Source organism: Malus domestica, chromosome 09 (genome assembly GCF_042453785.1).
Source record: "Malus domestica chromosome 09, GDT2T_hap1".
NCBI lineage: Eukaryota > Viridiplantae > Streptophyta > Magnoliopsida > Rosales > Rosaceae > Malus > Malus domestica.
The window spans coordinates 27,462,963-27,489,259 of NC_091669.1; the positions used below are offsets into that span (position 1 = coordinate 27,462,963).

Sequence of the window (26,297 nt, forward strand, 5' to 3'; positions counted from 1 at the left end):
TGGCCGCCTCAGTGGCCATCAAACGTAGATAACTTCCATAGGCCGCGTGAAGTGAGAAGCAATCTGAGACACTGGGCTCGGCCATTGAGTTCTTTAGGTTCGAGCAACGATCCTGGGGACATGGCCGAGGTCTCCTCTCGGCAGGTTAAAAAAAATGACACCTTCTTGCTATTCTTGTCATGACTTCCTCTAAGCTTAACCTTGTCTATTCGTGCAGGCTTCATGGGAGGTTGAATTCAAAGCCCTCCTTTCCAGCACGACTGCAGAGTCCGGCCCTTCGGCCGCTCCGACTGAGGCTGCCGATCCAAGCGCCTTAACCCAGTTGCGGGAAGTCCTGTCGCTCTCATCATCGCAAGTACTTGAACGCAACGGTCTTGATCTGCTCGGCGTGTGTCTGAACGACCTTGGAGCCGACGGTCTCCTGAGCGGAGATGCCATTGTTCGGGCATCGTCTGCCTTGGAGCGCGTTCGGGAGACATTTAGTATCTTCCAGACTACGCTGAAGGCCGAACAAGACCTGCAAGCCGCCACGGCCGTTCAAGACACCCTCCGTCAGAAGATTGACGATCTACGGGCAAAAGGAGAAGCGTTAGCCGAGCTCGACCGTCAGATGGCCGAACTAGCAAAACGCCGGTCGGCCATTGCTTCTGAGCTTGCGAGGGACTTCGAGTCAGGTGGGAAGGATCGCCTAACTGAGTATGCGGCGGCCAAAAAACGGGTCGAGCGGCTGAAGCTGGACAAAAAGAATCGGCAAGCCGAAGTCATCATGGCCGACGTGCGGTGGTTGGAATTGAAGGCTCTGCTCAGCACTCTTCTTCCCTCGTCTCCTTGAATGTATTCGACCTACTCATTTTTGTAATACCTATCAATCTTAATGGAATGATTTTTTTTCTACTGGTACAACAATTTTTTATTCACGCATTTCCCATGTGACCGGATAGTATTTCTTCAAGAACTTCCCATTAATCGGTAATTTGTGAACTACTCCAGTCCGGTCTTTAAGATGATACGCCCCTTTGCCGTATACTTTATGCACAATGAACGGCCCTTCCCAATTCGGCGACCACTTGCCGAACCTAGGATCTTTTAATCCTATGGGCAACACCGTTTGCCACACCAATTCACCCTCGCCGAACGTTTTCTGTCGCACCTTCTGATTATAGGCTCGCTCGGCAATCTGTTTTTGTGCCACCAGTAAGTTATAAGCATTAAGTTGTGCCTCTTCCAAATCTTCCAGTCCCTGTCTCATGGACTGATTATATTCGGCGCTAAACAAACTACTTTGTTCAATTAATCGCAACGAATTTATGCTCAACTCGACTGGTAGCACCGCATCATGTCCGTAGGTTAATGCGTATGGGGTTGTTGCAGTCGCCGATCGGGGCGACGTTCGGTATGCCCATAATGCCTCGTTTAACTTCAAATGCCACATGCCAGGCCTTTCTTTTATTATTTTTTCGAGGATGCCGATCAACACTTTATTACTTGCCTCGGCCTGCCCATTCGCCTGTGGATAATACGGTGTGGACTGTTCCAGCTGAATTTTCAAATTGGCCGTGTATTCTTTGAACCTTTCGGCTGTGAAGATTGTTCCATTGTCAGTTATGATCATTTCTGGAACACCGAATCGGGTCACAATGTGTTGCTCCACGAAATCGCAAACTTCTTTAGATGTTAACTCGGCATATGATTTTGCTTCGACCCACTTAGTGAAGTAATCAGTTGCGACCATTATCCATGCATGCTTAGCAGCTCCGGAAGTCGGCATGATTTTGCCGATTACATCCATGGCCCATCCTCTAAACGGCCACGGCTTAATGACCGAATGTAGTGATTCGGCCGGGACCCTTTGTATAGGCCCATGGATTTGGCACTGCACGCATCCTCGTGCAAACTCGATACAATCTTTCAGTATTCTCGGCCAAAAATAACCGTGTCGTCGGAGTAGCCATCGCATTTTTCGTCCAGACTGGTGAGCTCCGCATACCCCTTCATGAACCTCTGCGATCGCTCGAGCACTCTCTTGGGGGCCGAGGCATAGCAATAACAAACCATCTTCGCCCTTTCGGTACAACTCGTTCTGGTACGTGACATAATTCGTGGCGTGAACCCGTGTCCTGCGACTATGTTTTCCGTTAGGATTGTCAAGGTACTGCATAATGGGCTTTCTCCAATCATCTGGTAATGCCTCGGCCGCGCAAATTTCTATAGAGTCCTGCCGATCTAACAACGAAGGCAGGGACATGACCCTGGTGCGTATCACATTGTCTCGACGGAGGATTTGCTGATCAACCAAGGCTGGGTATAATTGTCGTAATATTGGTATCTCCCGGCCTAGCTTGCCCCCCAGGAGTTGTGCACCGGAGGCGATTTGAGCCAACTCGTCTGCGTCGGTATTATGAACCCGAGAAACATGCTCGAATGTAATACCGTCAAAAGACTCGGCCAAATAGCTGGCGACCATGTGGTAAGGTGCCAGAGTACAACTCATGCAGCGAAAAGACCCATTAATTTGGTTAATCACTAATTCAGAATCCCCGAGGACGAGGACACGAGTGGCGTGTAAGTCAAGAAGGAGGCTCAGACCAATGACCAGCGCCTCGTATTCGGCCTGATTATTGGTGCAGTCGAAATCCAATTTGAGCGAAAAATACCAACGATCGTTGTGGGGAGATTGAATGACGATGCCTGCGCCGGCCGAGGACGAAGTACTAGAACCATCGAAATACATCGTCCAATAGTTGTCGCGGGTCACCACCATGCCGATTTCGACGTCAGCACTCCCAAACCCGTAAGGCGAAGGGTGCTGGGCAAAGAAATCGGCCAATGCCTGTCCCTTCACAGCTTTTTGCGGCACGTATTGCAAACTGAACTCGGACAACGCCATCGTCCATTTCCCAATTCGGCCCTTCACAATTGGCCGGGTAAGCATGTACCGGATAACGTCGGTCTGGGCAATGACTTGGGTGACCGACGGGAGCATGTAATGCCGAAGCTTGGATGCAGCGAAGAATACGGCGAGACAGAGCTTCTCAACGGCGGAATAATTGATCTCCGGATGACTCAGATTACGGCTGAGGTAGAAGATAGCCTGTTCCCGTCCGGCATCGTTGTCTTGCGCGAGAAGGCAACCAATGGACTCCTCGGCCGCCGAAATGTATAGCTTGAGAGGCTTACCGCGCCGAGGAGGGACCAGGACAGGTGGATTTGTGAGAGAAACCTTGATCTGTGTAAACGCCGCCTGATGCTCCTCATTCCACACGAACTTATCTGAGTCCTTGAGCTTCAAAAGTGTAGAAAACGCTTTCATCTTACCTGCCGAATTAGCAATAAATCGGCGTAAAAAATTGATCTGGCCGAGTAAGGATTGTAATTGCTTCTTCGTTGTTGGGGGTGGAGCAGTGATGATTGCGCGAGCCTTATTCTCATCGACTTCAATCCCACGATGATGTACGAGAAAACCAAGAAAATTCCTGGCCGATACACCGAAGGCACACTTAGCAGGATTCATCTTGAGGTTGTGCTGACGCATGCGGAGGAAAGCCTGTCTGAGATCGTCCAGATGTGTCTGTCGGCGTTTAGATTTGACGACAACATCATCGATATAAACTTCGACGATGGTGCCAATTAAATCATGGAAGATGGTGTTCATCGCCCGTTGGTACGTGGCGCCGGCATTCTTGAGGCCGAATGGCATGACAACCCATTCGTAAGTGCCGAGTGCCCCCGGGCAACGGAAAGCAGTTTTGTGCATATCTGCTTCGGCAATAAATATTTGGTTGTAGAAACTACAGAGCCTACGTGGCGCGCAGGCCGAGTATTTTCTAAGCTAACTACGTCCTTCGGTGATTGCGGGGCGTGCCAACTCGTCGGCCGAGCTCGACCGAGGAGTAAATTTGTTGATGTTGCGTTGAGCGCGCTGTTGACTTCTATGTCTTGCGATTGCGGCCGAGGAAGGAACAATTCTCGGCCTCTTGGGTTCTAGAGCCTGAAGACAAGGCTGCTAATTTGCGAAGTTCAATCTCAAATTCGGCTGTCAATGTGCCGAATACAATAACCTGGTAACACCTCACTTCGCCGAGAAGGCTGATGAGATGACCTCGACCAATAAGGATTCGGAAATCCTTCTCGACCGAGACTTGGATAGGTAACCAGTCGTCCTCGCCGTAGTGCTGTTGATGCCAACGGAAGATGCTGCGAGATCGGCTGATTCTACGGTGACAGAGCTATCTATGCCGACTTAAGATATCACCGGTTGCCTTCACAGTGCTGTTGATGCCAACGGAAGATGTGTCAGCGAAAAAAGAAAAAGAAAAATCACAAGTTGTGAGAGTTTGCGCAGGGCAATTTTGTATTGATTTTGTAGGGGTCCTCAACTTGGAATGATATTGTCGGCCATGCATACTTTTATCTTATTTATTCTTTTCTGACTCCCAATTCCACCAAATAACAAAACAATTATTTCCAGTGAGATTCAAAGCCGTGCAGACCCACCGAATGACAAAATCCAAATGCACCGAATTTCCACCGCCCTGCTTGCTTATTCTCGGCCATTCGCGCACTTTATTTTCTTAAGCATCGGCTGATCAGCCGAATTGTTAAGAAAATAATTTTTATTTTTATTTTGTAGCAAAAGAAAACAAAAGTAGCCCTACTATAAGTGGAGGAGGCCAACGATGTTTTATTCCAAGCCGAAGGCTTTTTGTATCAAAACTTTCACTTTGAATTTTACCAACGCCGAATAAAGAAATTTGCCCAAATATTTTTGACTCGGCAAAATATTTTGCATTTTCTGCCGCCGAATGTGTGGAACAATTATTATGCCACCCAGGCATAATTTCAGCTTTTAATTCAAATAACTTAGCCGAACAGGATTTCTCCATATCGGCTTTATTGCCAATAATCATATCAATTGGCGTAGTTTCTCGGGCTAGGCCAATATCTCGGCCTCGTTCGTCACTGGAGCATTCTTTTGACGAATCTTTTTCCAAGTCAATTTTTGTATATAACTTAGGGACTTGCATTTTTTCTTCTAGGCCTACCACACTTTCAGTCTCGACCGAAAAAATAGGTAGCCTAGGTTTTTCTTCTTGGCCGACCATATCTTCAGCCTCGACCGAAAAAATAGGTGGCCTTTGTTCTTCGGCCAAATTAACAATTTTCTTAGGCCGATGTCTGATTACGGCCGGAGCGAAAAATTGCCCCCCGGCCTTTGGGCCTAACCATTTTTCAAATGGAATTGATCTGTAATCAGAAACGTAAGGAAAATTTTCTTCATCTAACCAGGCATTAAATCGAGCCCTGTCTTCATTTACCCATTGCCCTTGCAGGGTAACAGGAGCTTTTATTTCCAACATGCAAGCGAATGACTTTTGCATCTCTCTATGGCCACGAAGAACTTTTTCTGCTTCCAAAGATTTTTTACATTCCTCATTATGTTTTTTCAATTCCTCCAGGAGCTCGTACAATCGGCTACGTTGAGCCAGATTGGAATCTTGATATATCATATGAACTTCGTAGTTTTAGCACTGGGTCCCACTGGGCGTGCCAAAATGTTGACCCTAGAAACTACAGAGCCTACGTGGCGCGCAGGCCGAGTATTTTCTAAGCTAACTACGTCCTTCGGTGATTGCGGGGCGTGCCAACTCGTCGGCCGAGCTCGGCCGAGGAGTAAATTTGTTGATGTTGCGTTGAGCGCGCTGTTGACTTCTATGTCTTGCGATTGCGGCCGAGGAAGGAACAATTCTCGGCCTCTTGGGTTCTAGAGCCTGAAGACAAGGCTGCTAATTTGCGAAGTTCAATCTCAAATTCGGCTGTCAATGTGCCGAATACAATAACCTGGTAACACCTCACTTCGCCGAGAAGGCTGATGAGATGACCTCGACCAATAAGGATTCGGAAATCCTTCTCGACCGAGACTTGGATAGGTAACCAGTCGTCCTCGCCGTAGTGCTGTTGATGCCAACGGAAGATGCTGCGAGATCGGCTGATTCTACGGTGATAGAGCTATCTATGCCGACTTAAGATATCACCGGTTGCCTTCACAGTGCTGTTGATGCCAACGGAAGATGTGTCAGCGAAAAAAGAAAAAGAAAAATCACAAGTTGTGAAAGTTTGCGCAGGGCAATTTTGTATTGATTTTGTAGGGCCTTTCCTGATGCACAGCGTCCCCTATTTATAGTACTGAACCTTGAGTCCGAGTTTACATCCTACTCGGACTAGGTTTCCATCTCCGGATCACCTCGACCAATCCTACACCTACTAGGACTATGAACCTAGTCCTTAGCTAAGCTGGATTAGTTTCCTGGATATCCGATCCCGTCGAGACTCCCCATTGCACTAGGATTCGTCCTAACCGCCCTAGGTTTGGACTCCCACGGGTTGACCGATCCATGGTCCTTTTGCCGCCCGGCCTCCTGGGCCGAGAGTGATCCTACCCTCGGCCCAAACTATTATTTTGGGCCCAAACAGGTTTATAGGAAGAATAACTGAAAATTGATTTGTATGCATATGATTCATGTGTGTAGAAGAATCCTTTAGCTATCATTTCATCTATATTTCATTCACAACTTAATTTACTTGTTGCCCTTTACTTTTGTTTTAATTAAATTCGTCCAAAATTTCCACCCTCATTGTTTTAATGTTAGTTTAACCTAGTTTTCAGTTTTATAAGTTTAGTTTGTGTTGATTAGCATCCCTTCTAATCCCCGGAATAAAACGATCCCTACTTACTTGTACTATGATTGCATAATTTATAAGGTTTAATTTGTGTTAGTTTCTACCACATCAAGTTCTTAGAACCTGAAGACAACATTGCTAATCTTGTTGTGATGTTTAGGATCCTCTACACCAGGTTCAGTGGCTTCAATTATATTTGTAAAAATATAAGTGTGTTGGATCAGGTACAGGCTATAACAGTAAAGATACTCAAAGTAAATGAGTGTCTTTATAGTGAAAGTTGTTTGGCTATATGAATGTTGAACTCTGAAGTGTACCTAGGAGTAACCAATCATATAACACCTCGCTTCGTAGGAAGTTGATGAAGTGACCTTTTTTGGAGATGGAATCAGAAACTCTTCACCAACTGAGACTTGGATAGGTTACCAACAAGGATAAGAGAGTGTTGTTTAACCAAACTAAAGGTCTCCTAGACCAGGCAGGTTCTATAGCCCCATTTTTGTTAATTAAACTGAAGGTGTCTCCAGTTGTTGACACGATGATGTTTAACCAAATTGAATATATGTCAACTGTGGGATGGGTCAATGATACGTGGAAAGAATGATTGAAATGCCCAAAGCCCATGAAGCGTAGTCTGGCAATCTCGGCTTAGGCCTATTAAGGATATTAATTATCTCCCAAGTAAAGAAACCCTAATTACGATATCTTAGGGATTAGGCAACTAATCAAGATTCTAGGAAGATTGGGTATCTTATCCTAGATTCCCTCTTAGATAGTCTCCAGATTTGATGAAGATTACTCATCCTACAAGAACTATCAAGATACCTATAAATGCACAAGCATGGCTATTTATCGAGGGGACATGACATCTCTCTCTTAGACTTCTCTCTAAGTATAATATTCTCTACATCACACATATTCTATCTATGCCTAATAATGGCCCTTACGCTGCCTCTACACGTACAGACGTCCATGGAGAACTCCTCTACATAATACCCCACCATAGGTTATTCGTCAAGGATGGTTCACCCCATTCTTTCATAAAACTACACCCGTAGTTTAATTCTCCTTCCTGTAGATATGTAGGTAGTCATATTCGGATTCAACCACACCTCCCAATCAACCCTATTCTCCCCTTGCCAGAGGTCATGGGCTACTTCGACTAGATTTCACCTCCATCTGCAAATGTGCACAAATTTGGTTCCAACAATTGGTGGTTTCATTGAAAGTGAATTTGTATTCCCCCGACCAAATCACTTTATTGACTTGTGAATCTACTTTGGAAAAAAAATGATCAAACAAAGGAATTGTAGTAATTTCAATTGGAGTGGATTTGTGAGTCTCTCAAAATAATTGTGTCAAAATTCCATAATTTAATTCCAAGCTGTTTGACTGTGGTGAAGAAAAGAAGGCCCAGGGCACAACGTTTTCATATTAACGTTTTTGGATGTTTTAGATATTTTGAAGATCAAGATGGCATATTCGAGGAAGGTTCCTTCTGAGGATTTGTTGAGGATGTCTTAAGCTTTAAGAAGAGACTTTTTTGGACCAGATCAAAGTTGATTTGATGGTAAAAATCTTATCCATGAGCGACAACAAAAACAAGGACGATGGTCACAATTACTTAATAAAGGATTGAAGCGTCACGAACCCCAACTCTATATGACGTGAAGAAGAGTTTTATTAATTGCAAGGCCCAGATTTTTCCAAGTGGACACAAAAAGAGAGGGTTTGTAATACCTTTATTTTTTCTTTCTAATATCTTATTTATTTATTTTTTCTAATATCTTATTGCTTTGAAAAGTTTATATCACTTTACCATGAAACAAAAGAGTACAATCTGACTATTTGTTATTGTTTTGCAAAAGGGATACATGCTGATTGCACATCCCCTCTTCTTTTCAGATCCCCAGCATTGGACTAACTTAGTCCAACACCATTCTGGTGGAGTTAGTAACTCCGACAATGACACAACCTCTTTGATGAGCATGGCCAAGTCTAAAGACAAGAAGAAGTACACACGGGTCAAGTCACCCCTAAAAAAGATATAAGGTTCAACTCTGGAACTAAGTCTCAAGTTCTAGGTTCCGAACCCACATATGAACCATGATGGTTCTACTACACGGATTCACGATCTACGACATGAAGAGTAAAAAGAAAGAGAGATGATAATCCCATAACTTAGGGACAGGCGTACCCAAGCAAATCCGACAAGCATGGACCTAGTTCACAAGAAACTTCCAAGCAGAGAAGCGAAGGCAGGTTAGCCTCCGTGTAGGCCAACACTTCATCGCGAGTCCAACTCATGGACCTCTCGTCTGAAGTCTACATGCAACTCAATTCAAGTACATCAACATTCCAACTGGGGCAATGCAATCATGCCTAAAATCCATTATGCACACTCTAATGATCTTCAACAAAAAATCGACTTCCAGGATGAATTTATTCACAAGACCAATCAGAGACGAAAGCTAAGACGCCCAGCTTGATTCCTATTGCTCCAATCCTTCACTGTGTGAGGTTTCTTTTGTGAATTTTTTATTTTTGAAAATTCGTCATGGGAGAAGGGAAATTTAGATAATAAGAAAGCTTCATCCTTTTTGCATTCTGCCTTTATACATATATGAGGCATTTAAGGGAATGAATCCTCACTTTTTCTTTTTACAAAAAGTTGGGGGATTAGTTGTGGGACCTACACCATCTCGAACTTCAATGATCCGAACCGTTTATTTTTTACAAAATATTAGTTAAATCAGAAATATTGAAGACATCTAATTGAGTTTATAGAAATTGACAAACACTTTGTTATATAAGAAACAATGGAATTTCTTCGTGATAATTAAATAGAAAAATCGGTTTGAGATTAAATTGAATTTTTGCAAAAATAATATGTGAATCGAGATTTACAAAATACACGGTTCGAATCGTTAAAATTTAATGAGTTCTATAATTAGTCCATTTTTTACCAAAAAATGAGAATTCCTTTGGATAGGCCTACACACACACACATATGTATACGTATACACACACATTCTTTTTTATATTTTTAGTGAGGGATTCTGCTTATAAGAGAGAGATTTAAATAGAATATTTAGTTTACATTCTTCACATTGCATTGCAGTAGAATTTTTTAATTACATTTTTAAAAGATATAAAATAAAACAAAAATATAAGTGTTCATCTAGACACTTGCATCTCCCGATGAGATGCTCTTAAAAAGCACGCAAGAAAATGAGAGGGGGACCCAATGGCAATGGCAGAGAAAGAGAGAAGGGACAACTGTTAACCTCAAATCGTCCACCAACTGCCAAATCTCGACCGTCAAAAATACCCACATGGTCCCGTCCATCGTGTTGGTCGAACATAACAACTATCTCCTCGTTTTTGTAGGTGAGCAATCAAACGTATAACAAACAAGAAAAATGCTCAAATAAAATTCCCAACAAGAAGAGCAGCAAGAACAAGTCTCCTCTCTCTCTCTCTCTCGTTCCTCTCTCTAAGCTGCTGTTGTTGTTCTGCTTCTGAATACTTTGTGTTTTGATGGAGAAGGAGAATATTTATGGTTTAGATGATGATCATGTGGGGAAGAAGATGAAGGGCAGTGATGGGGGTTTGGAAGGATTTGCTTTGGTTTCTTCCACAAGGATTGATTGGAAACCCAGAAGGAGATCACTAATATCATCAGGTACTACTTTTATTAATTAATTATTTAATTAATTGTTGTTCATGGAGAATTTAAGCTTGGTTTTTGTGATGCTTGCAAGATTTAACTTGCTTAATTTCTATATACCACAATTGATCAGTTCAGTTGAGCTCATTCAATCATTCTTTCAGTTGTAAGCTTGGTATGAATCCTAACGTGATCCGAAAGATTAAAGCCAAAACACTAGTTAATTAGTTTGGTCTCTCTTGAGAGAGAGAGAGAGAGAGAGAGAGAGAGAGAGAGACTTTGCTCATACCTTATTATGTGTATTAATTTGCAATTTGCATTTGTCTTTGTTTTCAATTTTGGCCCGTAATCTTTGACGTCTTCAAAGGATTACTTACTCCTTTTCAAATCCAACCAAAAAAAAAAGGTTTGACTTTTAAGAGCAAGCACATCTAATTTTTTATTAATTAACCCAACTGTGAGCATACTTTTATTTCATAAGAAAATGCGACCATACACATTAAAAAAAAAGGCAACCATAAGGTTTATTTTAGGGGTTTTTTTGTTTTTATTTTTTTTTTCAAATTGAAAATTCATTTGATAATTTTTTTTAATTTTCAAAAAAAGAAAACAGAAAACTATTTTCTTAAGTTTTCAAATTTTGATTTTTCATTCTTTTTTTAACTATAAGTAGTTATCAAATGGATTTTCAATTTTTAAAAATACAAAATAAAAACGAAATATTTATTTATCCATTCTTCTTAGTCACTTCGTTTTGGATGCGTTAGAGGTCTGTGCGTTTAATGAATTCCAGACCTAGACATTACCAAATTGGCTACTAATACCTTTCTCCTCATTCAGCAATAAAGTTCAAACCTACAAATCATTTAATTGAGATTGGATTAATAAAAAGGAGATATCTCCAATATATGTATCATATTTCTTATCTTCATACGGACAAATTTATGGTAGAAAGTTCTATTTCCTATTGGCTTATTTTATTAACACCTTACATATTGTTGAATACACCTTTTGCATACGTAATTCACCATACATTTTTTTTTCAATTATAATTTATTTTAATATACCTCACAAACTTTCCCCAAATACCACCACATCCCTACTCTCAACATACACCTCATATTTTCTATTTACACATCACACATCTTAGGTGCAAATTCAGATTTTATGTTTTTATTTTTAGATTTACACCCAACACTCTTCACATATTCGAATTATGAGGTGGTTTCTATGTTGTTTCTTTTCCCTTTAAAAGATTGAAGATTTAGGTTCAAGAATCCTCATTGATGGAAAAATATGAAATCTGACCTCCTGTGAAACTTCCGAAATGTTGATTTCATGTTACATTTGTCAAAATATTTTTTTTCGATCAAGATGTTTATAGTTTCATTGGTTAGAGTTTTGTTCTATAGTGAAGGGTGAGAGTATGGTTTTGAGAGTTGAATAAGATAAATAATTTTGGGATATAAAAGTCAAAAGTGATTTGGGGTGTTGTTAGATTTTTTTTAAAAATATTTCTAAAGTCTTATGAGGTTGAAATTGTTAGTGCATATTAGGGTATATAAATCATTTAATATCAAATTTTAATGTGGGGATGTACTTAACATTATGGTGGGTGACACATCCCGACCTGGAATGTCCACTGGGACTTCAAATCAAGATGTGTTGGTCAACACCTATAAGGTGACAAAGCCATAAAGTGTAGTGATGTGGAAAATTTTAATAAATTTAAACCTAAAAGTGCCTAAATATAAGAGTGCGTGGTGAGCGGGTATGAACTCATTTCACACGTGATGACAAAGCATAAGTACAGTATAGTAAAATAGGGTGAGAATTATATCATCGATGGTAATCGTCTACACTAAGATTTGCTAATAATCCTCGTCGGTACAAAAACTCTGCTACTAGAACTTGGAGGGGCGAAAAACAAGGGTGAGTGGGCTTGAAAATAAAGTTTTAATAAAAATCTTTTGAAAATGTTATAACCCTCGCCATAAAACCTGTATAATTTTCAGAAAATAATAATACTACATAGGTACGAAAATGAATGCACAAGTGCAGTGAAAACAGAAGCATGTCATGCTACAGTATCTCAGCAATAATAAATGTAAATCAGGTGTGAAATCTGTCTAAACTAGCATGCCAGTCGGAGTCACCTAATGTGAAATGTACGACTAGACCTATTGCTCATCAATCTATGCTAGCACACGAGTCGGAGTCACCTAGTATAACCTATACGATAGGCTGGATGTAAATATGTACACTCTAGTGCTACGATCACGTGATTGCTAGCGATAAATCGCAGGTCACCTATGAGTCAGAATTGCCTAATGCAGTCTATATGACAGGCTAGCACCTACTTGGATCAAGGCGAGTGTGTGGTACGGGAGGTGAACATACACATGAAGGTTGTGCCCTGGCCCCGGGGCGAGATCACTAACACCCGGGTGCAGCAATGATAAGCTCTAAATGAATATATACATGCTCATATAATGCAACCACTTCAATCACATAATAACTTACCTGAACTTACCTGCGCCCCCGTAGGATCATTTGGCATGATCACAAATCTCATCATAATGCAATATTTAAATATAACACCTTTAAATCATGGCATGCTATGCATAACTTAGTTCAAAGCATTTGTGGAAACTATAAAGTATGTACGTATGTGTATATACATACATACTATAAAAAGGAAAAAGACCCACTCATCTGAGGTCCGCGCCACAACTCTCTAGCACGAATATCGAGGCATCACAAACGATCGGAGCCTAGAACAATTATCAAATCACATCTCAGAATTTTTATCAATAGAACACGTAACTTATATATCCTATTCAAGAAGATTCGTAAATCAGATTCCTGATCCGTAAATCAGATTCCTGATCCGTAAGTTTCTAATATCCTCAAATATTATGTATTATAACGTATCAAAGTTTGGTGACAATCCAACGGTCCGATTGTCAATTCATTTATTAACCAAGTGGTGGTCATTAACGGAAATATAACCAAACAATGGAAATTTCACAAATCGAAGGGCAGATTTAGGTTTGGCATGTCAAGGAACCTAAGGAATGACCTCTGGTTTTTCCCCCTCGCGTGGCAGTTAGTCGCCCCTACTCGCCGGAAAATCCAGCAACTCCAAAAATTCTCAAATGCTACAGGAATGAAGATCTTGATGAGAGGAATAACTTTCATACATGTGACTAAGGTCAATTTCGTTGGGAAAAGCCTCAATTTCATCCAAACCAGTCGGAACCCTAGATTTAGGTGTGCATTGATTCGACTCCTCCGGTGCTCCGCCGCCTCTATGGTTGGTTGGGGTTTGTTCCTAGGTTCAAGGAGAGTCTAATGTTGGTAGAGATCGTCAGAAATCGTTTCACAAATGGTGATTCGAGGCCGAGACCCACCCGGACCCATCGGTGGGTTTTCTCACCGCATCGGGGCTAAAATTCGTTGTTTGGTTAGAATTAGGTGATGGGTGTTGTGGTGAGGTTTAGTGGTCATGGAAGGTTCAAGAAGGCCGGAAAATTGGACAGAAAACCGTCGGAAAACTCCAAGGAAGTTAAGTCATCGACCGGGTCAAGGGGAACCCGATCGATTCCCTCCATCTCCTTTTACCTCCTTTCCTTTCTTGGTCTCTCTTCCTGTTGGTCACTCACTTCTCTCTCTTGTCCCGATTGGGCAGTGCCCATCCTCCTTCCTCTCCTTTATCTTTCATCTCCACCGCCCAACTTTTCTTCCCTTTAATCTAGGCCACACACGTAACTTTCCAGATTTAAAGTGTTTTTTTTTTAATAAAACATCTTTGCCTGTTAGGATTTTGATTAAGGAGCTTAGGTGCATTAGGCCACATTAGTATTTCTTTTTATCAAATTAAAATTTATTATTTAATTTTTTATATTGATTCCTTAATTTGTCCTTTAATTAGTTGAGCCTTTTTTATCTGCCAATTTTTGTATAGTATTTTAGAAGTCGTGGACTCTTTTTCAAAGGAGATAATCTTGGGTTTTCTTTCAAAATATTTATCCAATTATCTCTTTTTTATATTGTTCCATAAAAAATATTTTTTTCTTGTAAAACTAAAATATAATTTTATCTTCAAGATAAACAAAATGGTGGATGTTTATATTTCTTTAAATTACTATGTATACATTTCATTGAGAGAATTATTTTGTATACACTATTGATACGTTTATTATTGGTTTTCATCATGGTCTAAAATATCCATAATATCCCGATATTTCCGATATCGTCGATATTTTAGACCTTGCTAAGTCACTCATGTATCTTACCATGCAATGTATAAAGTGTAAAATATTATACTAATTCATTATTTATAAATGATTATGGTGTGTTTAAACATCTTTCATTAATTACTACATATTTTTTACATTCACAATGTTTGCCAGCTCGCTATATAATCAACTTAAATCAGTTATATCTATCATGCAATGCATTTCCTTCCAATTTTTTGTAATAAACTAATAGATAATTGACTAAATAAACATCCTGCAAAGTTTGAATAAAAATTTTCAAATTTTTCTTACAATTTCCATGGTTTTTATTCAATTTTTATCGATGTCGATAATATCCCGATATTTTCATCGAAATTTCCGTGTTTTTGGACTACCGATATTTCCGATATCATCGATATTTTATACCTTGGTTTTCATACGTTGATTTCTTCTTATTATCAATTGGTATGTTTGTTTTTAGTATTTGATACATCTAATTTTTGTTTTTTTTTGTATGTTTAGTTTTAATTTTTGGTAAAATATGGTTGATTGATAACTTAATAATTATCTCTCTTTATTTTGGATTTAATAATATAATTTTGGTTTTAAAAAAGGATATATTTAGGAGCTTTGGATATTATTTTTGGTATAAATTGGTGGATAATTCATGTATTGTATTTTTAGAAATGTGACAATTTAAAAAACGTGGCACCAAAATTGTAGAAAGTAGTTCAATAAAAAGTCTAAAAGCAAGAGATATTTGGTCTAACAAATTCCAAGATCAAGCACCTAGATCAAATTCCCCTAACCTTTTTGAGATTTATGATTGAGTTGCACCCATGTACAAATGACCTAATTGAGTACAAATTCCTTATCTGAACTTTAATTTAGCGGTATGGTATGTATGTACAAGGATCACCGCACACTACCACTGTTATCTTTTGTATGCAACCCGATATAGCAGTAAAAGCAAGACGTGTACCCGGATCGACTCAACAAGTGCCCATTGAAATAGGATCCACACACAACTCAACTGATAAGCTATTGTACATTAGTGTCCTGTACTTGTATACTGAAATTCCTTCTGTTATTCTACTCCATATATCGATCACTGCATTCTGGTTCGAACTTTTAATGCCACCACCTTGTACAAAATATGCTGCATCTCTAAATTCGATTGCACTAGAAAGTGAATTTGTTTCCCACAGCTAGCGGGAGGAATATAGACAAGGTAACAGAAGACATTGCTAGTGATAGTCCCGACAAACAGGAAGCGTCCATCACCAAAGAGGAAATGCAGGACGTAACTACTGCCGCTGAGCTCTCTGAACGTCGAAAGGCCCTTTTTGAACCCTTAGAACCTATAACAAATATCAATGGCAAACGTCCGTCAGCTGAATCCTTACTTCCTCCACCGGACTTTGATGCCACAACCTATCCCAAAGGGTGGCTGATTGGGAAAAAGAGGAAACTAGTTAACGTTGATGTTGTTGAGAAGATGCGGAGGATTGCTGTTCATGAAATGAACAGAAAGGTGTCATTTCCAACACCTCGCATCGTCTCCAACCAAAGGAAATGCTTTTGCAACGAATTAAACTGCTATTATTTGTTGTCGTTTCAGGATAGGGAGATCGACGGGCTAAACGAGCAGTTGGAAGAGGATGCCAGGTGCCTAGAGCACCTGCAACTCCAACTCCTCCAAGAGCGAAGCAAACGTGCAGACATGGAGAGAGAGAACGCAATGCTGCAAGACCAGATAACAATGCTCATGAACATGTTGCAAGACGACCCCGTGGATGACGAAGGCTCCGACGAGCCATAGATGTTGTTTGTTATTTGTTTCCTTATTCTTTTTGTACATTTGGTTGGAGAAAGCAGTCACATAACAGATGCTACACAGTATGCAGGTGCTAATGCCCTCTGCACATGCCTATTACTAGAATCTTGCGAGTCATATGTCAAAGTATGTGTCTAAGCTGTACTTATCTTGGCTAGTTTTATGCGTCAAATGATTCCTCATCCATAATTCAAGTTCGTTCACTGTCACTGTCACCAGAGGCCAATGCCGATACACGAAACAAATTTAACAGATAGTAGTGTTCTGGATACAATTCATTAAGAACACAACTAGCCCTTCATTTCTTTCGTTTGCGATTGGAGATAAACAGGTTTGAAACTTCTGTTTAGTGTCCCTCTCCTGCGTGAAAGTTTACGGGTCTCGAAGAGAGGGAGGCAAAGCAATCTGTTGACCGATATCAATTTATCAAGGAAACAGATGGCGCCGATGGGCCAAAGCGATCACAGAAGGGCAGACTCTTAGAGTGTTAACAAAACTCACATGGCTAAAAAAGAACACTTGTTCATTGTATACAAAGGTAAGATGAGTACTGTTCTGAAAATCTCCGCCTAGCGCCACCCAGGCCCCTCCTAGGCACTAGGGCTGGCTACCGTCCCAATTAATTCCTAAGCGTTTGAAAAATAAGAACTAGGTTGGTGTTATAAACACGTCAGCATTCTTCATCAACGAACGTACATTTCTGAATCCCTTACACGTTTCAACAACCTGCACCTGTTGTATTCACAGACGTGAGAGCCGCCATTTAGATTTCTATGCTTTTGTACAAAGACTAATCCGGGAAGGTAAATGACTACTCCCTAGCCTAATTACATAATAACCTTATGACCAGTTAAAAAGAAACTGAGGAAGAGATGCTATCCTGGGAATATTAAGAAGCAGTTCCCCAAATGAATCCCTTCTCCGCATGGTCAGTTCCTGCTTGTCAGCAGAATCATCGTTGGGCTCACCCTTGGGTACAGGAAAACCTTGTACAGGCTTACTCTCACGAGCTGATGCAAAAGCGGAGTTGGTTTCCGCTGCTTTCCGATCATCACTTCCATTCAACCACTCATCGCTTCTGACTTGCAAGTTTAGTTCTGTAGAAGGATCCTTTTGCAAAAGGCAGCAAAGGGAATTGACCCTCGTCATGAGGGACTGCTCATCAGAGGGTAACGTGATTTGGGAGTCACTGAACAAGTACTGCGTAATCTCCTCCAACATGTCTGTGCTGGGTTGTTCCTTTCCGGAAATGCAATTTCCAATGTGGCTTACGAAGTCACTCACTGACATTGACGAAGGAAGTCCAGGAACTTTTATTTGATTGAACTTGCTGAGCGTCTTTGAGGTTCCAGCAGTGTCCATCGCTGTATATAAGAGGACAGGTTAGGCACAGTACTTGTGCAATGCAGTCTCCATAACAAAATTCCACGACAAACATGAATCTCATATGAAGTGCATGCTTAAACTAATAGAGATTAACTAGCTCTGGTCTCAACTTTCTCCAGAATTTATATAATAGAAATCAATCGTCGTAAAACAAAAGAAAAAGGACATCTTTCCATGGACAACTACAGTTTTTTTTCTTTTCCATATGAGGCCTTCTTGGACTGGCATTTCATTGATCTCTAGGTAGCAGATGATTTCTTCCAAAAAAAAAAAACATTTAATGTCATGCTTGGTGTACACAAACGGTGGGTGGGTGACTTGCTTCCTTTTTTCTGTTTTGGGGTAAAAATAGATGATTTTCTGCAAATGAATGACTTTCTTTCTTCCTACGGGGCGTGAAAAAAAATATCAGGATCTAATGCACTCAATAGATAAGCTACAACAATCTAACCTATATGGTGCATCCATGAAACTATCTTAGTGAAACAATTACCAAAAAGGTAGCAACATCTATAGCTCCTTTAACATTCATTATCTTAGGGCCCGTTTGATAACCATTTCAGTTTTAGGTTTTAGTTTTCATTATTTATTTTACTAGATATAAAGAGAAAGTAGAAGGAAAGATGGATGAACCAAGAATGTGGATGGAGTGTGGTAGGAGGGAGGATGACGAAATGCACATGAAATTGTCATACAAAATGAATACGAAAAACTAGAAAAGATAACCTACTTAAAATTGTTTTCAGCTTTCATTTTTGGTTTATGTTGGTACATTTCATGGTGGCGTATTTCTGTACAAATTAACTTGATTAACCAAATCAGCTGCAAATTAAAATATGGAACATCATGTTTCAAATTCCATCTTTTTCTACTCGTTACTTGTTTCTTTTCAGATTTTCTAATCCCTTTTTCAGTGAAAGTACCTCTTATCCTCTGAACCGATAGTACCAGAAAAAATAACAGATCCCAACCCATTTACTGAACCAAAGGGGACGATGATGAAGAGACTTTCAAACATAATTCTCAGGCTCACATACTTTGCCAACAGAATTTCTGTTGAAGGGGATCCGTAAGTTATTTTGTGACTATTTATTCTATATATGCAGAGACAGAATTGACGAGATATATATGCTTCTAACTCAGGTTACTCAACGATATGATGAAAAATGAAAACATGTTAAATGCAAGAAATAAACAGAACTGCAATTGCATGGGAATAAAATCTTAAACCCAGAAACACAAGTTTTAATCATAAGTCATGGGGGAGGAGAGTGAGGATTGAATTTTTAGCAAATATAGTAATTAAGCAGTTTTGTAATACTATACGGTTGAGTATTTATCACTATAACAATTAACTCGGTTTGAGGTTTGCAGATTTACCTGTACCAGGTGAAGAAATTTCCTGGGAATAATTTTGAGGAGCTCTACCACTAAAATCTTGTTCATTTTTAGATGGCGACGAATGAGCTCCAGAAGGTGATGCTGATTCCTGCAAACCAAATATCGCAGACCCCTCTTCATTCTTTGTACCAAACCGATGTCTATATTCATCATCAGGGCCACCTGTTACGGTAGCTCTAGCATCAAAGAAAGGAGATTCTAACACAATTTCTGGCTGCTGGCTTAAAAAGTTGAGACGAGGATCACATTGAACAAGCTTTTCGAAATGCTTGCCAAAGAGCAACCCTTGTGGGCACTGCAGAAAATGCCGCCTAAGACAAAGGAAAAATAAAATAAAATTTGGAACACAAAAGATGACAATTCTCCACACTCTACAGTATGCATAATCAGTTGCTAACTACTAAATGAACCTTGTAAAACATTGGATAAGTAAAACATTAGAAAAACATCAAGGCATACCAAGTCATTTATAAGGAGTTCCTGCACCATGTTTTCTGAAGCTACCGTGCATATGTGTGCACATGCATGTGCATCATTGCACATACGGATATATATGATTTCCACGAATGGAAAGCTAACCACTTGTGGGATACCTAAACCAGTGAGATACACCAAGATTGGAAAGGTACAGAGTCTACATGCCTATGTTTGCTACAAGTATCCTTGTATTCTCATGTCACAGACCCAGACTTTGCAGCTTGTTCCATTCATTTAGTACATTTTAATGCGTGCAAACCACCTTTTACATGTGCGGGTGACAGACAGATAAAATAATAAAGTTGCTTAGATGGTTCAGTTCTAAACTTTACGGTAAAGGGTAAAATGATAAATAGCATGTTGCTGTATGGCAAGATAATAATTCAGGAGATTGTTTCGGACATAACTGTTTTGTACACCATAACTTTGACCATCACTCTAATTTGGTACACAAAAAGATTCACCCTTTATATAAGCTTCTCAATGTTTTAAAAAGTTCTCATAACTATAGTAACTAACCCATACCACTGACGTTTCAAATAAACATGTAATCAATCTAGGAAACATTCTGACAAAGATTCATGCTTTGGTGCTTAAAGCATCTAACTATTGACTACAAGGTTAGAGATACCTGTTCAAAGTGGCTTGTCCAGCAGTAAAATCAGATGTTGCCTGCCACAAGGTATGCTTCCTAGGTTGCGGATTGGTCTCCCTAAAGAAAAGAGGCGGTCTGGCAAGCTGCACCAAGAGATAATATAACAGATTATGAACTGATACGGCATAATTCCCAAGGGAAAAAGGAAAATTATGTTAAGAGTGACAATTACCACTACATCCAAAGTCCCTGGTCCATCATCCGGGTAGTTTGCCTTGATAGCCAAAACATCTGACCACTGAATTTCCATCTTGTTCTTAAGACTACCATCAAGCACTTCCCATACAAGTTTATGCTTGGCAAAATAACATTTCGCCACCAAATCTCCTTCGTATCTTGACTTATACTGCAACAGAAAATCGATAATACTTCAATCCAACATCCACCATCAATACATTAAACAAAATCGAATACAGAAAACATGTTCGTTTTTGTATACCTCCCAAGTCCCAATCCTTAGAAGGGAAGCCGGAAAGTTCATAGCCTTGAGCTTGTCTGATGCACCGGAAGCAGCAGCTCCCTTGTGACTTCTCTTGCCTAGGGTTGCCAATTTATCAGATTTTTCTTGAGACAGCTTCATCTGGATCAAATCCAGAAAAGATGGACTTTTTTTGAGCTGCAAACCGAGCGGGCTCGGCTCATCCAGCGGATGGCACACCCACGCATCCACATCGCCCGGCATCTTTGACACAAACACCATGAAAAATCAGCGTACTCTCAATACATCACATCAAATATGAAAAAAAAACATATTCATTTCTCTCTGAAAACGACTCCCTAATCTGTTTGGATGCTAAGAAAGTACAAGAAAACTAAAATAATTCAATCAAGCTAATTCAAAATCAAAAAACACGGGGAAAAAATATCTTTTCTTCCTGAAAACGACTCCCTAATCAGTAATCCGTTTGGTTCTAGGAAAATTCAGGAAAATCAAATCAAATCAGCTCAATCTGTGCTAATTCAAAATCAGATAATACGAAAAACAAAATTGAAAGGAGATGAACATATACCTGCGGAGACGAGTCGAGTTTGAGCCGTTTGTGACTCGCACCGCGTCGGGTGCCACACGACTCATCGCCGTCCAACTTCACCGTCACCTTTCGCGGACTCATTAGCTGAACCATCGGCGCTAGAATTCACCAACCCCAATCTGGCTCGGCTGCACAGCGAGTTAACTCACCGAATTTTCCGATCCCGAAAATGTTTATAAAATTTCGCGTCAACGAATCAATAACCGCGTGGCGCTTTCTTCTTTCCTTTTAAGGCAGACGGCCCATGGACGACCGTCACGTGCTACGCACATGTCCCACCGATTCGCCGTGTTCGCGCACAGAAATAAACTGGACCCGATTTACGTAAACGCCCTTGGGTTTGGGCAATGACTGCTCTTGGAGGCGGCCGGCGGCGGCCGATGACGTCAGCTGGTTTGGCGTGTTCTGTCGGGGCCGGGAAGTCACGTGCGCCCACTTGCGTGTTTGGATAAAATTGGGAGGGCCCGCATTCTGACGGTTGTGAGCTGTGCAGGTGATTTGTCCGGTAATTGGCCGGGTGGGTGATGAGTGTGCGGATTGTCATGACACGTATGAATTTGAAATCGAATGAGGATCCTCTTTGTGAAGACTTTAAAGATTATCTAATCATTTTCGCTCATCATACATTATATGATCAATTTTTATTAAGTATTATTTATATTTAATTTTAAATATAATAATTTACAATTATTTCAGATCGTACAATATACAATAATTGAATGTAATTAGAATATTCATGAGATCTTCACAAAGATGATCCGCAGAGGATTTCATTCTTTGAAACCAAGGGAAAGTCTGCCAACGTGTTATTGTGGATAAGGCTCAGCACCAACTTGTCAACTTCCCTTTTGGCAATGGATAATTTATAAAATGGGTTATTTAAAATTTAAAATTAAATTTGTAATTTAAATATGGATCGTTAAGACCTATTATAACTTTTGAAGTAAAACTCAAAGTTTAAGTTTTAAATTTATCCTAACTTGCTCTAACTATTAGGACAAATATGAGTTTTAGTTCAAAACTCATTTCTGGGGCAAATTTAGGTCAGGATTCTCTTGGATTAGTGGGCTTAACCAACCATATATGTTTTTATTTTTAGTAAATTACATAAAACTATGTCAACTATTGGGTCATTAACAGTTTATACCTCATATTGAAAAAGTTTTAATGTCATACCTTATCTTCGAATTTGTTGCAATGTCATACCTTCCGTCAGTTGTCTGTTAATTCCTCTATTAAATGCTGACGTCGAATGAGGCGGGGCCCACTTTCTATTAAAAATATTAAATTTTTTTAAAATATTAATTTTTTTTAAATATTTAAAAAAAGTAATAAAATATTAAAAATTAAAAAAAAAAACCAATACCCAAATCCCAACACCTAATCCCCTTCATCATCTTCCCCATCCGTCGTCCCCCCCCCCCCCCGAAAACCTTCCTTCCAAACCCAAAACCCCACCCCCGCAACCCCCCATTTCTCCCTCTGAGCCTCCCAACCACCTCCCTCTCCTCTACCTTCTTCACCCCCTCCCATTCAAAACTTAAAAAATAATAATAATAATAATAATAAAAAACCAGTTGAGGTGGTCCAACTTCGACGGGAAGGATGAGGTGGTCCGAGGAGGAAGGGGTTGGGTGGGGTGCGACGATCTGGACAATCTGGGTTCAGATTTGTTTCTGTTTTTTTTTTTTTTTTTTTTTAAGATTTTGAATGGGAGGGAAGGTGAAGAGAGTGGAAGAGAGGGAGGTGGGTGGGAGGCTCGAGAGGGAGAAAGGGGGGTTGCGGGGGAGGTGGGGGTGGGTGGGGTTCTGGGTTTGGAAGGAAGGTTTTTTTTTGAGGGGGGGGACGACGGATGGTGTCACATCCCGGCCCAGGTCCACCACATCCGGGCCCGCTCCACCACTGTAGCACGATATTGTCCGCTTTGAGCTTACCATTCCCTCACGGTTTTGTTTTTAGGAACTCACAAGCAACTTCTCAGTGGGTCACCCATCCTGTGAGTGCTCTGGCCTCCTTCTCGCTTAACTTTAGAGTTCTTACAGAACCCGAAGCCATTGAGCTCTCAAAATGTCTCGTGCTAGGTAGGGATGGAAATATACATAAAGGATCACTCCCCTGGATGATGTGGGATGTTACAATCCACCCCCCTTAGGGGCCCGATGCCTTCTTCGGCACACTTCCGGCCATAGATTGACTCTGATACCATTTGTCACATCCCGGCCCAGGTCCACCACATCCCAGGCCCGCTCCACCACCGTAGCATGATATTGTCTGCTTTGGGCTTACCATTCCCTCACGGTTTTGTTTTTGGGAACTCACGAGCAATTTCCCAGTAGGTCACCCATCCTAGGAGTGCTCTGGCCTCCTTCTCGCTTAACTTCGGAGTTCCTACGGAACCCGAAGCCAATGAGCTCCTAAAAGGCTTCGTGCTAGGTAGTGATGGAAATAAACATTTAAGGATCACTTCCTTGGGCGATGTGGGATGTTACAGATGGGGAAGATGATGAAGGGGATGGGGTTTCGGGGGGGATAGGATCTAGGTTTCCTTTTTTTTAATATTTAGTTAATATTTAATTAATATTTTAAATATTTTATTAATTTTTTAATAGAAAGTAGGCTCTACCTCATGCCACATCAATATTTAACAGAAGAATTGACAGACAACTGACAGAAGGTATGATATTGCAACAAATTCAAAGATAAGGTATGACATTGACACTTTTTAAAGATGAGGTATGAAACTGTTAATGACCCAATAGTTTAGGTAGTTTTATGTAATTTACCCTATTTTTTAGGTTTTAGTTTATAAATTCATTGAATCCAACATCTAAGATCTAAAATGATCAAATTTAACAGTAAAAAGGAGATCTAACGATCCAAATTTAAATTTAACATCTAAAGTAATTAACTTTCATAATGTTCCATGAGTTTCGTGGTATCTGTTTTGTGATTTTTCAATATTTATCGAAATCAAAATATTTTTATGTTAAACTATTCATAAAATTAAATTGGGTTAGTCTACATAATTTTCTTTTTATTTTTAAAGTTACTTTAAGAAAAAAACTATCCTAAATTCCTTCTTTAATAATCTTGGCTAAAAACTTAACCTAGAAGGGTTGGTAGAGAAAAACTATTTTTGAGTTAAAACATAAATTTTAGGGTAAATTACATTTTCATACCTCAGGTTTGGGGTCTATTTCAATTCCATACAACAACTTTAAAACATTTCACTTTCATACCTCAAGTACTATTTTATTTCAATATAATACATCCGTTAGATTTTCCATCCATTGATCTGTTAAATGCTAACGTGGCTGCCACATATATGCCACGTGGCTGCCAAATGTCTGCCACGTGGCCAATAAAATAATTAAAATTTTTTTTTTTTAAGAAACCTGAATTTTCTCAAAAAAAAAAAAACAAATTTGAAACCGACATCTGCAAGAAGAAGAAGAGGAGGGAGGAAGAAAGAAAAAGAAAAAAAAAATAGAAACCCACTGCAAGAAGAAGAAGAGGAAGAGGAAGAAGCGGAAGAAGAAGAAGAAGAAGGAAGAAAAAAAAAAAAAAAAAAGAAACCCAGATCTGCAACAAGAAGAAGACGCTGGGCACCGAGGCGGTCGCTGAGCGCGCGGGGGGGGGGACGGGAGGAGGGTCGTCGGGGGGGGGGGGTTCTTCTTCTTTCTTTTTCTTCTTTCTTCTTCTTCTTCTTCTTCTTCTTCTGGTCGCTGAGGGAGGGACAAATTTTTTTTTTCTTCTCCTTCTTTTCCTCTTTCTGATCACTGTTTGCAGATATGGGTTTCAATTTTTGAAATTTTTTTTTGTTGAGAAAATTCAGGTTTTAAAAAAAAAATTATTTTTTTTGCCACGTGGCAGACATTTGGTAGCCACGTGGCACAAATGTGGCAGCCACGTCAGCATTTGACGGATTAATGGATGAAAAATCTAACAGATGTATTATATTGAAATAAAATAGTACTTGAGGTATGAAAGTGAAATGTTTTAAAGTTGTTGTATTGGGTTGTAATAAACCTCAAAACCTGAGGGGTTACTGTGTAATTTACCCTAAATTTTAGGTTTTAAAACATGGGTTGGAGATAAGAAAGTTAATCATTACTTAAATGTAATCTAATTATCAACAACCAAATCTGTAAATTTATTTTAAAAATTTGGTCTATATAGCATTACCCTTTTATTTAAAATAATGCTAAGGAGACTAAATGACATACCCCAACCCGGGATGTCCACTAGGACTCCGAATCGAGCTATGTTGGCCGACACTTGGAAGGTGACAAAGCCATAAAGTATGATGATGTGGAAAAGTATGAATAAATTTAAACCTAAGAGTGCCTAAAAAAACAGAGTGCGTTTGTGAGCGGGAATGAACCCACTTCACACGTGATGTTAGAGCATAAGTAAGTACAGTATAGTGGATTAAGAATCATACCCTCGAAAGAAATCTCCAATACTAAGATTTGCCACGAATCATCGACGATAAGAAAGCTCAGCTAATAAAACCTGAAGGGTGAAAACAAAACAAGGGTGAGTGGCCCTAGAAATAAAAATTTTAATAAAAGCCTTCTAAAACTTTATAACCCCTCGATGCAACACCTGTATAGTTTCCAGAAATGTGAAATAAAAAATATATCAACAGTAGTTCCATAAATATACCATGACACAACAACTCATCAGTAATATAAATAATCATGAGCTCAATAATCTATATTAGCACATAAGTCGGAGTCACCTATAGTGACCTATACGACTCATCCATATCTCATCAATCCATGCTAGCACATAAGTCGGAGTCACCTATAGTGACATGTACAACTTATCCATATCTCATCAATCAATGCTAGCACATAAGTCGGAGTCACCTATAGTGATCTGTACGACTCATCCATATCTCATCAATCCATGCTAG

At 39.9% G+C, this 26,297-nt stretch overlaps 3 protein-coding genes across 3 annotated transcripts; 1 reads left to right on the top strand and 2 right to left on the bottom strand.

The window, feature by feature from the left end:
• Positions 1–2,567: 2,567 nt before the first annotated feature.
• LOC139187874 (uncharacterized) lies at positions 2,568–3,310 on the bottom strand. The gene is made up of 3 exons (XM_070804485.1): positions 3,017–3,310; positions 2,719–2,908; positions 2,568–2,611 (listed from the first exon to the last, which is right to left on the bottom strand). The coding sequence occupies exons 1-3, from the start codon at positions 3,308–3,310 to the stop codon at positions 2,568–2,570; spliced, it is 528 nt and encodes a 175-aa protein (XP_070660586.1).
• Positions 3,311–9,991: 6,681 nt separating this feature from the next.
• On the top strand, positions 9,992–16,635 carry LOC103443997 (protein HEADING DATE REPRESSOR 1-like). The gene is made up of 3 exons (XM_008382903.4): positions 9,992–10,363; positions 15,798–16,123; positions 16,211–16,635. The coding sequence occupies exons 1-3, from the start codon at positions 10,219–10,221 to the stop codon at positions 16,409–16,411; spliced, it is 672 nt and encodes a 223-aa protein (XP_008381125.2). The 5' UTR covers positions 9,992–10,218; the 3' UTR covers positions 16,412–16,635.
• Positions 16,636–16,911: 276 nt separating this feature from the next.
• On the bottom strand, positions 16,912–21,911 carry LOC103443996 (uncharacterized). Its single transcript, XM_070804705.1, has 6 exons — positions 21,356–21,911; positions 20,785–21,027; positions 20,518–20,691; positions 20,322–20,428; positions 19,193–19,524; positions 16,912–17,790 (listed from the first exon to the last, which is right to left on the bottom strand). The coding sequence occupies exons 1-6, from the start codon at positions 21,467–21,469 to the stop codon at positions 17,267–17,269; spliced, it is 1,494 nt and encodes a 497-aa protein (XP_070660806.1). The 5' UTR covers positions 21,470–21,911; the 3' UTR covers positions 16,912–17,266.
• Between the last annotated feature and the right edge of the window lie 4,386 nt (positions 21,912–26,297).

What these genes read in the sequence shown, in the direction of transcription:
- LOC139187874 (XM_070804485.1), bottom strand. Translation starts at nt 3,310, where the DNA reads ATGAAAGCGTTTTCTACACTTTTGAAGCTCAAGGACTCAGATAAGTTC. An exon ending in TTGAGAAGCTCTGTCTCGCC is followed by an intron (nt 2,909 to 3,016) that starts GTATTCTTCGCT and finishes CCAATTGTGAAG; the next exon opens with GGCCGAATTGGGAAATGGAC. An exon ending in TTGGACGATGTATTTCGATG is followed by an intron (nt 2,612 to 2,718) that starts GTTCTAGTACTT and finishes ACCAATAATCAG; the next exon opens with GCCGAATACGAGGCGCTGGT.
- LOC103443997 (XM_008382903.4), top strand. Translation starts at nt 10,219, where the DNA reads ATGGAGAAGGAGAATATTTATGGTTTAGATGATGATCATGTGGGGAAG. An exon ending in GAGATCACTAATATCATCAG is followed by an intron (nt 10,364 to 15,797) that starts GTACTACTTTTA and finishes TGTTTCCCACAG; the next exon opens with CTAGCGGGAGGAATATAGAC. An exon ending in TTCATGAAATGAACAGAAAG is followed by an intron (nt 16,124 to 16,210) that starts GTGTCATTTCCA and finishes TTGTCGTTTCAG; the next exon opens with GATAGGGAGATCGACGGGCT.
- LOC103443996 (XM_070804705.1), bottom strand. Translation starts at nt 21,469, where the DNA reads ATGGTTCAGCTAATGAGTCCGCGAAAGGTGACGGTGAAGTTGGACGGC. An exon ending in TAAGGATTGGGACTTGGGAG is followed by an intron (nt 20,692 to 20,784) that starts GTATACAAAAAC and finishes TTTCTGTTGCAG; the next exon opens with TATAAGTCAAGATACGAAGG. An exon ending in GGACAAGCCACTTTGAACAG is followed by an intron (nt 19,525 to 20,321) that starts GTATCTCTAACC and finishes CCTTTGTCTTAG; the next exon opens with GCGGCATTTTCTGCAGTGCC.